At 35.0% G+C, this 11,255-nt stretch overlaps 1 protein-coding gene across 4 annotated transcripts in view; it reads left to right on the top strand.

Moving 5' to 3' along the window:
* The window catches only part of SENP7 (SUMO specific peptidase 7), a 155,489-nt gene that overhangs the window by 117,575 nt on the left and 26,659 nt on the right, over nt 1-11,255 (top strand). For all 4 annotated transcript variants that reach the window (XM_007445540.1, XM_007445539.1, XM_007445538.1 and 1 more), the window contains 4 exons: nt 1-8; nt 821-978; nt 3,736-3,882; nt 8,845-8,878. The exon at nt 1-8 is cut by the window's left edge and continues 335 nt beyond it. In XM_007445540.1, coding sequence (XP_007445602.1) covers nt 1-8; nt 821-978; nt 3,736-3,882; nt 8,845-8,878 — 347 coding nt within the window. The remainder of the gene's footprint in view (nt 9-820; nt 979-3,735; nt 3,883-8,844; nt 8,879-11,255) is intronic.

Genomic DNA, 11,255 nt, shown 5'->3' with positions numbered 1-11,255 from the left:
TGAACCAAGTAAGTAACTTGAGGATAATAATTTTCTCTCCTCTACTTATTTCTTTTCTTTCTCCTCTCAAACAAATTTTGCTAGGCAATAAGTTATTTATTACGTCATTGTGGAATATATTAACTTCAGGAAAAAAAGACTTGGGGTTTTGGGACTTCCTTCATTTATTTTGTAATATTGATTTAGGTAAGGAATGGAGTACTTGGAAGCAGAAGTAATTTTTTTTTAGATTAGTGTACTGTAATCTCATCAGTAGTTTTTTATAAGTTTCTGTAAGGACCATTATTATTGTAATTTTGGTTGATTAAGCTGAAGTACAGAGCATTTAAGTGCTGTTTAATTATTGTCATTAATTTTGATTTTTTAATTTTCCAGTATTTGATGCAGTCACATGGTACAAAAAAGGTTCTAAAGGATATCCAGTGACTGGTCTCCCACATCTTTCCCTGGCCATCCGTTTCCCCCTCCTAAAAGCCACTAATGTAACAGGATTTAAAGTACAATTTAGAATGATGGCATAATAACATAATTAGAACTAGAATTTGGTCCTAAGTTCTCCTTATGACTCTATCCATTTTTAAATATCTTTGTCCTCCAGAAGTTAAGGTTGCAGGTAACTGCCAAATAATAGTGCTGACGTGGAAACATTGTATGTGACTAGTATAAATTAGATAATGAATGATAGGCCAGTTTCTAAATTGAATAAAGTTAAATGATTCAGTTCAGTGGGATTATGAAAGATATATTGCACGAATTACAAAGTTCTCTTTTTATGTATGATTATTGTGACACATTTAAAAAATACATTTTACCTTTTTAGTTGTCGTTTCCAGTGATGAAGAAGGACCCGTTGAACATAAAAGTTCAGAAATTCTTAAATTACAACCTAAGCAAGATCATGCCATCTCTAATGAAAGTGAGAGTACTTCTGAGCCAGGAATGTCAGAACTACCACTGATTACATGTGAATCTGTACGGGTAATTTATTTCTGTCTTCTCACAGATTAACAGTGAAATATACACTATTGGCTAATGACTATTTTTTGTTTCCGTCAAGCAGAATATTATATAAAAATAATGAATTTTCTTAGTTTGAATTTTTTTTCTTTTTTTTTGCGGTATGCGGGCCTCTCACTGTTGTGGCCTCTCCCATTGTGGAGCAGAGGCTCCGGACACGCAGGCTCAGCGGCCATGGCTCACAGGCCTAGCCGCTCTGCGGCATGTGAGATCTTCCCGGACTGGGGCACGAACCCGTGTCCCCTGCATCGGGAGGTGGACTCTCAACCACTGCGCCACCAGGGAAGCCCTGTTGGTTGTTTTTGAATAATGTCAGAGGCTGTTATTCTATAGAGTGTGGTGAAGAATTTGGTCAGTTCCATGAAAACAGTCTGATGGGCTGATTAGTGTTTCATGGGTGTTTCTTTCTTTTTTTAAAAAAATTTATTATTTAGTTTATTTTTGGCTGCGTCAGGTCTTATTTGCGTCATCTTCATTAAGGCATGTGGGCTCTTTCATTGTGGCGCGTGGGCTTCTCTAGTTGTGGTGTGCGTGTTTTCTCTTCTCTAATTGTGGTGCGTAGGGTACAGGGCACGTGGGTTCTGTAGTTTGCGGCATGTGGGCTCTCTAGTTGAGGCTCGCGAGCTCAGTATTTGTGGCGTGCGGGCTTAGTTGCCCTGCGGCATGTGGGATCTCAGTTCCCTGACCAGGGGTCGAACCTGAGTCCCCTGCATTGTAACGTGGATTCTTTACCCCTGGACCACCAGGAAAGTACCTCACGGGTGTTTCTGTTGCATTTGGTACTCCATAGAGAGATTACCTCAGGAATTGTGTTCTGAATTTTTGTTAAAATGTAACAATTGTTGCCCATTTGGGCCAATAGCCTACTTGATGGCTTAGTTGTTTTGTAATTAAAACAGTGTTGATAATGAGTTCAAAATTCTAAATGAATTACAGTTCCCTTGGCAGTATATAAATTGACACAGTATGAAATGACTGTGTTAAAGGAAAATGACATCTCTTGTAGAACTGACAGCATATGATCACAGCCAAGCAGCAAATAATGTAGAGATCTACCAAAATCTATAAGGCAGAATAAACCTCCATACCCTCCCTTGTTTCCAATTTTAAATAAAGTTATGAGAAACTTGACCATTTTTAAGAGGCAGTTAGTCTTTACCAAATGTGAGGCCCAATAAGGAATTCTTTCTAATCCATCTTCTCATTTATCACTTAAAACACACAGGCAGTTATTTGACTGATTAGAACCATCTGTAGTTGATTAGATTCCCCATTTTTACTTAGGGGATAAGAGGAGTTCAGTAAGCAATAAAAGCTGAGAATGATAAAGAAATTCTATAAGGCAAGTAAATGGCATTGTGAGCTGGATTAAAAATAATGAGTAATGTGCATGTTTCAGGTGAGGATTAATCACATTTTCTAGAGGTAGGAGGAGAGTGAGTACACATGCATAATTGCTCTAGTAGTAATTTATTTGGTTATTAGTGATGTTAAGGTTAAAGAGGGATAATGTGTAACAGCTAGGCAGATGTGGAGTGGAGAAAGTCATCTGAAAGCAGTGTAAAACTCCAAAGAGATGGTGGGCAGTTGCTGCTGCTGATACTGCCTGGTAGTCTATTGTAATTTAGAAGCAGAGTTGTGAATTTTTTGAGCAGAAGTGGTATGATTTTTGAGGTTTTAGGCAGCTGGTTGGCTATCCTCAGCCATAGTGCATGTAATAAAGTATATAGATTTGATGTAACAGGCGGTTCTTAGGCACTTATATTCCTTCATTGCTCAGTAAAAGTGCAGTAGTTGAGAGCATTTTCTTGGTTTATGGAAGCAATTTTATGTGCTTGAAATAACCCTTGACCTGGAGTTAGAAGCCTGCATTTGTCTTAGTTTTGCTTCTTACTAACTGCATTACCATGGGCAGGTCACTTAACCAATCCAAACATATATTAACTCTACTTATAAAATACAAAAAGAAAAAAAAAAACTTGCCCCATGGGGTGGTTGTGGTGATTAAGAGCGATAATGTATTTAAAAACTCATTTGAAACTAAACATTATATAAATTTTAATTTATTTCTGTTGAGTTAAAAATGAATAAAGCCTATTAGAGAATACTGACTTTGAAATGGCTTTGATACAGAGGAGAATGTATTTCTGAAACTTGGGCCTATGGAATTAATTTAGGATTCAGCTTTTTAGAGTAATTTTCTCAAAGTAAACGTATACTTAACAAAAAGTTTATTTATTTAATTTATTTAATTTTGGCAGCTTTGGGTCTTCATTGCTGCACGCCGGCTTTCTCTAGTTGCGGCAAGCGGGGGCTACTCTTCGTTGCTGTGTGCAGGCTTCTCATTGCGGTGGCTTCTCTTGTTGCAGAGCACTGGCTCTAGGCGAGTAGGCTTCAGTAGTTGTGGCATGCGGGCTCAGTAGTTGTGGCACATGGGCTTAGTTGCTCTGTGGCATGTGGGATCTTCCTGGACCAGGGCTTGAACCCATGTCCCCTGCATTGGCAGGCAGATTCTTAACCACTGCACCACCAGGGAAGTCCAACCATATACTTTTTAAGGAAAAAAATCTAGATAACTATTTCTTCACAGTAAGAACAGTGTAAAATCCTTCACAGATTCATTAATAGAAATTTAAAGAAGTATTTGACCTTGACAGTCATCATCAGCATTTATTAATACTTAGGTTTATATGCATTTTATAATTTTTTCCTTGTTAGGCTTCATCTGAATTATGCCAATATAATCCTGTCATGGAAAACATTTCCTGTGTTATACCTAGTAATGAGATGGATCTACAACTGGATTTTATATTTACTTCTGTTTATATTGGTAAAGTAAAAGGAGCTTCTAAAGGTTGTGTTACAGTAAGTATATTTAATTGTTTTTTTTTTAGCTTTGGTTTTTGGACAAGGCATTTTCAGATTGTCTTCTCTTTTTTTAGTGCAAATGAAAATAGAATTGAGATTAATTTTATATAGGACAATTTGAATATGTCATTATACCTATTTTGAAACATGTCTTTACTTGTGAAATCTTGAAACCATAGAGGAATGCCCTAAAATCATATCTGTAATCTGACTACTCTAATGAGGATTATGTATGAAAAAAATCATATGATATTGATATTCTTTGGGCTCTAAAACTTACCTGATGGTAAAGTAAATTTTTCTTTATGGTACAGTTAATAGCAAAAAGAAGAAATCTCATTTTGAGGGTTTAAATTGTGCTCCAGATTCCCAAACTTGTTATTTAAGGATCTCCAGGAATAGTTCCTATTCTATTTTCCCACTTTTTTTCAGTTTTAACTCATCACATTTTGTATATGAAAGCCATATTGGATTTTGCTCAGTTCTCTATATTTTCTCAGTATTTTTCTGCCTGTTAAAATCTTTTAAGGCTTATCTGAAATACTTCCTCTTCCAGAAAACCTTTTCCTGATTTCTCCTTCCTAGCCATAATTAACTTCTCCTTTTACTATGTACTTACAGCACTTTGTTTGTACATCTGTTGTAGGATTTATTCTATGTGTTTTTGTTTGTATTCTTGCCTAAACCTCTCCATTAGCCTTTAAGCATCTTGTGATGAAGAGTCGTGCCTTTGTTCCCCTTTACACTTTACATAAATGGCTCAAACCTAAAACACTTATGAACATTAGTTGAACTGAATTGTCCAGAAGAAACTGCCAAAAGACCTCACACTTATAAACATTAGTTGAATTGAATTGACTATGTCAGATTATAATTCAGGTATTTTCCTAGAAGTTTTGTTAATATTTCACTCTGTTATGGATAAGGCAGGGAATATAAAAATGGTAAGATATGATCTCTGCTTTCAAAGAACTTGTAGTCTAATGAAACAGGCAGGAATGTAAATAGATATTTACATTATAGTAAAATGTACTATGAAAATATGTACAGGAAGTGCACATATGGGAGTGAGTACCTCTGCCTGGAGGAATCAGGGAAGACTTCATAGAGAGGACAGCATATGATTTAAGACACAGAGTAGATGTTTACTTGGTGACCATGCAGGGGGAAGACCTAGCTAATCCCAGTAGAGTAAACATGTACAAATTCTGGGAAGTACCAATAATGGTAGCTGGTGATATAGTTAAAATTGCTTTGATTGAAAGCACCACAGCAATTCTGTTTAAAATGAATATTCTCTGATCACTGGTTTTCAGATATTAATAATTTTGTTATGCCCAGAGTGATTTTACAATTATTTTCTTTAAGGAATTTTGTTCACTTTTCACAATTTCCTCCCCCTTCCCATTTTATAGCTTTTTCTTTTTTCTTTCTTTCTTTCTTTATTTGCGGTACGCGGGCCTCTCACTGTTGTGGCCTCTCCCATTGCGGAGCACAGGCTCCGGATGCACAGGCTCAGCGGCCATGGCTCACGGGCCCAGCCGCGGAGTGGGATCTTCCCGGACTGGGGCATGAACCCGTGTCCCCTGCATCGGCAGGCGGACTCTCAGCCACTGCGCCACCAGGGAAGCTCACTTTTTCATTTTAAATTCAGGTTTAACCAGTTTTTTCTGTTGAGTTCTTTGTAATGGCAAAATGTTGGGTAACCTAAATATGTGACAATCACTGATTAGCCGGGGGGTGGGGATTTAATATAAATATTCAGCAAGGAGTTTTCATTAATTAATGTATTAATTATGCTATTATATGGTCAGTGCACTTGTTATGGGCAAAAACCAAAACCAAACAAAAAACTACAAATGAGTAAAGGAACAATTTAACGAACACTTGTAATCTTGATTATCCAGAGACAATTACCATTAACTCTACAGTGTATATCATTCCATATTCTTCATATTAGATACATATATATTTAAAACCAAAGGATATAACATTATACATACTGTTTTGTAGCTCACCATAATCATATTAAATTAATGTAATTCATGTACCTATTTTGGAATATTTGGATTGTCCTTAATTCCTCACCATTGGACATTTCAGTTGTCCCAGAATTTTGCTACTACAAATAATAAAGTACTTCAAATATTCAATAAATGTCATAACGTAGGTCTTAAAAATTTGTCTCATGTCTGTTGGAACACTTAAACTATGATTAAAATAAAAAAAACTTAAATGTCTAATTATAGGAAAGTAGTTTAGTAAATATATGCAGGTAAAATATATGCATGTGAAGAAAGGTTGAGAAGAATTCTGCAAAAATTAAAACAGGTAGGTTGCTATGGAGAGATTGTAAGCAATTTTAAAATTAAAAAATATAATGAATAACATAAAACAGGAAAAGGTTAAAAGTTTAAAACTTTCAAGTTTTTCAAAAAACTGTGAATATATATTCTTTTTCAGACAGAGTTCATCATGCTCTGTAATTTAGAAATTAAAGAACTTCTTTTTTTGGGGGGGGGTAATATATTAGAGAATTAAAGTTAGTCATTTGCCAGATGTTTAATGGGTGTCTGCTATATATTGTTATGGACATTGGAGATATTGTTCTCACTGTCATGACAGTTACAGTTTAGCTGAGCCAGAGAAATACCTGTAGTGGGAAACGCTTACACAAGTTAGAGCCGTTTTTTTTTTTTTTTTTTTATAGTGGGACATTTAAGTTATTATTACCTTTTTTTAGTGTGGAGAATGCTGCACATTTAACTTTTTAGATCTCACTTTTGTTAATAGTAGGAAAAATGTTTATTAAGTGTATATTATGTTAAAAGAACTATACTGGCTATTGTAAGAAGCTATAAAATAACTCTTATGTTCAACTTTATTTTTAAGTTTAAGTAGATGTGGTATGATTTCAGAGAACTTGGGATTACCTTATTGCCACAAAAACATCTTTCTGATTTTCTTAACTGGGGATTCAGTTTTTGCTGCAAATAGGGCTTTGCCTTTGGGAGAGATTACATGTTGGCTTAGTCATCAAAAAAGGTGTAAATGAGTATGTGATCCTTGCCAAACAGAAAGGTTTGATAGAACAAGGGTGCTTATGGTGGGAGAATGAAACAATCATGTAGAAAGAGGCCAAAGATATATAGATGCACTACTTCTAATTTGTAATTTCATAGTAATGACTATAAAATCTCAAAAGCAAACACTCCTTATATTCATTTTCTATAAGTAGTTATTTACAATTGCTAAGATATATTTTATGAGGTTAAAGACCCAGTGAAACATGCCTGAAAGAGTTTAGCAAGGGGAAATATACACCAAATATATATAGCAGTTATGTGAAGGTGACATAATAATAAGGTGTATTTGAATAAATCAAGCTAGATAACATACTTAATCAGATGCTAGTGTCTAATGATAATAGCTCCCCTTGACTAAGGGCCTTATCAAAAACTGAGAGGTTCAGTATGTTACCCAAGTTTACTTACTATTTGTATAAGTGGTAGAGATAAGAGAGGCAACATTTGAACCCCTTGCTCAGCTTTTAGCTCATTTGTCCTTTTGCTCAAATTTTGCTTAAGTGTCTGACTTACACTATGAAATGTGAGTTTTATATTTGTGAAACTACAGTATGAAATAATTTTTAAATTAGCAAAAAAATAAAAAATAAAAAAAAAGTGGAGTCTTAGTAAACCTGTGGTTTCACCAAACATTGTTTGCTACTTATTTGGAACTCTGTTGGTAGTTAATTTAGGTACCCATGTACCAAGGCCATTTTCAATTTTGTGCTCACAGACTGTATCCCTGATTTGGTCAACAATTTCATAAATGTATTGATCAAAAGAGAAACCTAACCACGTAATAAATAAATAGGCATGAATTAATTTGACAAACTTCAAAGGACATCTATTTTAGGTGGTCCATGTAGGATTTAGGTACCACAACCCTTGAGACTTTATTATAAAACCAACACTTGGGCTTCCTTGGTGGCACAGTGGTTGAGAGTCCGCCTGCCGATGCAGGGGACACGGGTTCATGCCCCGGTCCAGGAAGATCCCACATGCCGCGGAGTGGCTGGGCCCGTGAGCCATGGCCGCTGAGCATGCGCGTCCGGAGCCTGTGCTCCGCAACGGGAGAGGCCACAACAGTGAGAGGCCCGCGTACTGCAAAACAAACAAACAAACAAACAAAAACAACACTTAAGGAGGTCAGATATATACAAAAGATACCTAGAGAAAATTTAGCATCTTGTCACAGAAGGAGCAGAAAGAGCAGGAACCTTGCTGAATCCTTAGTCAGAAGGGAATTTATAACATGGAACAAAGAAAAATGAATGCTGGGAATGTCAGCAAAGCTAAGGATCAAATCCTGCTTTGTGATTTATTTACCAAAGTCAGTGACACGCTGTGAGGTCTTTTGGCAGTTTCTGCTGGACTTTGTCCTATTTTTAAAAAAATATTCAGGAAATTTTTTTTTTTTTTGCGATACGCGGGCTTCTCACTGTTGTGGCCTCTCACATTGCGGAGCACAGGCTCCGGACGCGCAGGCTCAGTGGCCATGGCTCACGGGCCCAGCCGCTCCACAGCATGTGGGATCTTCCCGGACCGGGGCACGAACCCGTGTCCCCTGCATCGGCAGGCGGACTCTCAACCACTGCGCCAGCAGGGAAGCTCTCAGGAAACATTTTTGAAAAGTATATTAAGTAAAGTCTTACTGTTTTTTATAAATGAGCATATTGAGAATTAAATTACTTGCACAGGGTTCTTAAACTTCCATAAAACTAAGTCTTTACAGTGAAACATCTTTTTGGTTTATTGAGAAAAAGGCTTAAGACTTTTAGTATAGACTTTGATTATGTACTTGTGATTTAAAAAAGAAAAAAATTTTGAAAAATTTGAATAGTAACACATCTTGAGTAGTAACTTGTATTTTGCTTTTTTATTTTTCCTTTAGTTCACAACAAAGTATATTAAGATTCCATTTCAAGGTAAGCTATCATTGTCTTATGACCTCTTTTCACTGTAATTTTGAGTATAAAATAATTGGTCAGCAAAAATTCTGAGATATTTCTGCAATTAGTTTTTCATAATTTTTTCCAGTGTAGAATTTATGTAAAAATAAGCTTAATAATGTGTTTCAATTTAACACTTTTTTTAGCAGCTTCAAAATGAGTTAAAATGTTTTATAACACTTAAAATATACTATTTTTATACTGTTGTTTTAATGACTTCAAGTAATATGAAGGGACTCATGGCAATTTCTTGGGATTAACAAAAGTAGTTTTGATAGCAAGATTTTTGATATATAAAAATGGATGAAAATAGAAACTAAGTAAAGAAGTATAAGGAAAATTTTTAGTGTTGCACACAAAATGTAAAATGGTTTTGTGTAGGGATTAAGAGAGATTTAAACAGGCAGAACTGTTTCTTATCTGAGTAAGGCAATGTGGATTGGAAAATGGGCCTATAATTTGTAGAGACTCAAACAAGTTTCTCATTCTCTTTCCAAATAAAAACCTTTCAGAATAAATAACATTAAGAGAACAAATAATAAGCAACAGAGAATAGTTTCTTTAGAGAATGAATTATGAGAAGGATGAACAAAAACAATATATACAAATAGCACTTCAGAAATGAGCTGGGAAAGAGGAAACCTGTGTTTCAAGACTGAAGATGAGATTGAAGTAACTTTACTTGGACTCCCCAGATACCCATGTACAGAATCCACAACTGTATGTTATAATAATGAATCTAATGATTAGGAAGCTACTATAAGTAGTAAGAATATGTAAGGCATATATAATATATAAAAATAAATATACTGATATTCCTAATTAGGAAATTTTAATAAGTTATTGTGGAATAATATAATATTAGCTATATAAAAAAACCAAGGCCTGTGATTCAAGAGGAAATAACTTCATAAAAGATAGTGCTATAATCTGTAGATAAAGACCTGGGTAACAGAGCTACCTCTCAATTTCTTTTTTAATAGAGGTATAAATTACGTACAACATTATATTAATTTCAGGTGTATAACATTATGATTCGATATTTGTATATATTGCAAAATGATTCCCCGAGTAAGTCAAGTTAACATCCATCCCCATACATAGTTACAAAAATTTTTTTGTTTGTGATGAGGACTTTTAAGATATATGCAATAGGTCTTAAATATGCAATACAGTATTATTAACAATAGTCACCATGTGCTGTACATTATATTCTCAAGGCTTATTTATTTTATAATTGGAAATTTGTATCTTTTGATCCCCTTCTGTCATTTCGTCCACCTCCTGCTTCTGGCAACTACCAATCTGATCTCTGTATCTATGAGCTTTTTTTTTTTTTAAAGATTCCACCTATAAGTTATGTCATACGGTATTTGTCTTTCTCTGGCTTATTTCGCTTAGCATAATGCCCTCAAGGCATGTTGTTGCAAATGGCAAGATTTCGTTCCTTTTTTTTTTGGCAGAACAGTATTCCATTGTATATATATCACATATTATTTATCACATATTCATTCATCCATTGATGGACACTTAGGTTTTTTCTGTATCTTGGCTATTGTGAATAATGCTGCAGTTAACATGGGAGTGCATATATATTTTTTCTAATTAGTGTTTTCCTTTACTTTGCATAAATACCCAGAAGTGGAGTTGCTGGATCATTAAAAAAAGTTTTTTGAGAACGCTCTGTTTTCCGTAGTGGCTGCACCAGTTTACATTCCCACCAACAGTGCACAAGTGCACAAGAGTTCCTTGTTACCACATCCTTGCCAATATTCATTATTTTTTTTCTTTTTGATAATAGCCATTCTAATAGGTGTGAGGTGGTATATCATAGTGGTTTTGATTTTCATTTTTGTGACGAGTAGCAATGTTGACCACCTTTTTGTGTACCTGTTGGCCATCTGTATGTTTTCCTTGGAAAAATGTCTTTTCAGTGTCTCTGCCTTTTTCTCAGTCAGATTGTTTGGGGTTTTTTTGCTATTGAGTTGTATGAGTTCATTATATGTTATGGATTTTAACCCCTTATCAGATATGTGACTTGCAAATATTTTCTCTCATTCAGTAGGTTGCCTTTTAATTTTGTTGATGATTTCCTTTGCCATGTAGAAGCTTTGTAGTTTGATGTAGTCCCACTACATCTAACTAAAATCTATAGGTAAAGACCTTTGTAATGGAGCTATCTCTCAAATTCTTATGATACAAACAAACATCAAAAATGATACTTTAAAAAAAATGGTACTTTAGGTTTTCTTCCTGATTTAGTCTTGGCAGGTTGTGCATTTTGTGCTTTGTTTCAAATGTTGCTTTCTTTATAGCTTTTCTATCCCAAATGAATATAAATAAATATATATAT

Source organism: Lipotes vexillifer, unplaced genomic scaffold (assembly GCF_000442215.2).
Source record: "Lipotes vexillifer unplaced genomic scaffold, Lipotes_vexillifer_v1.1 scaffold1016, whole genome shotgun sequence".
NCBI classification, from domain to species: Eukaryota; Metazoa; Chordata; class Mammalia; order Artiodactyla; family Lipotidae; genus Lipotes; species Lipotes vexillifer.
Note: the sequence above shows the minus strand (reverse complement) of the source record. Positions and strands in the feature narration are given on the sequence as shown.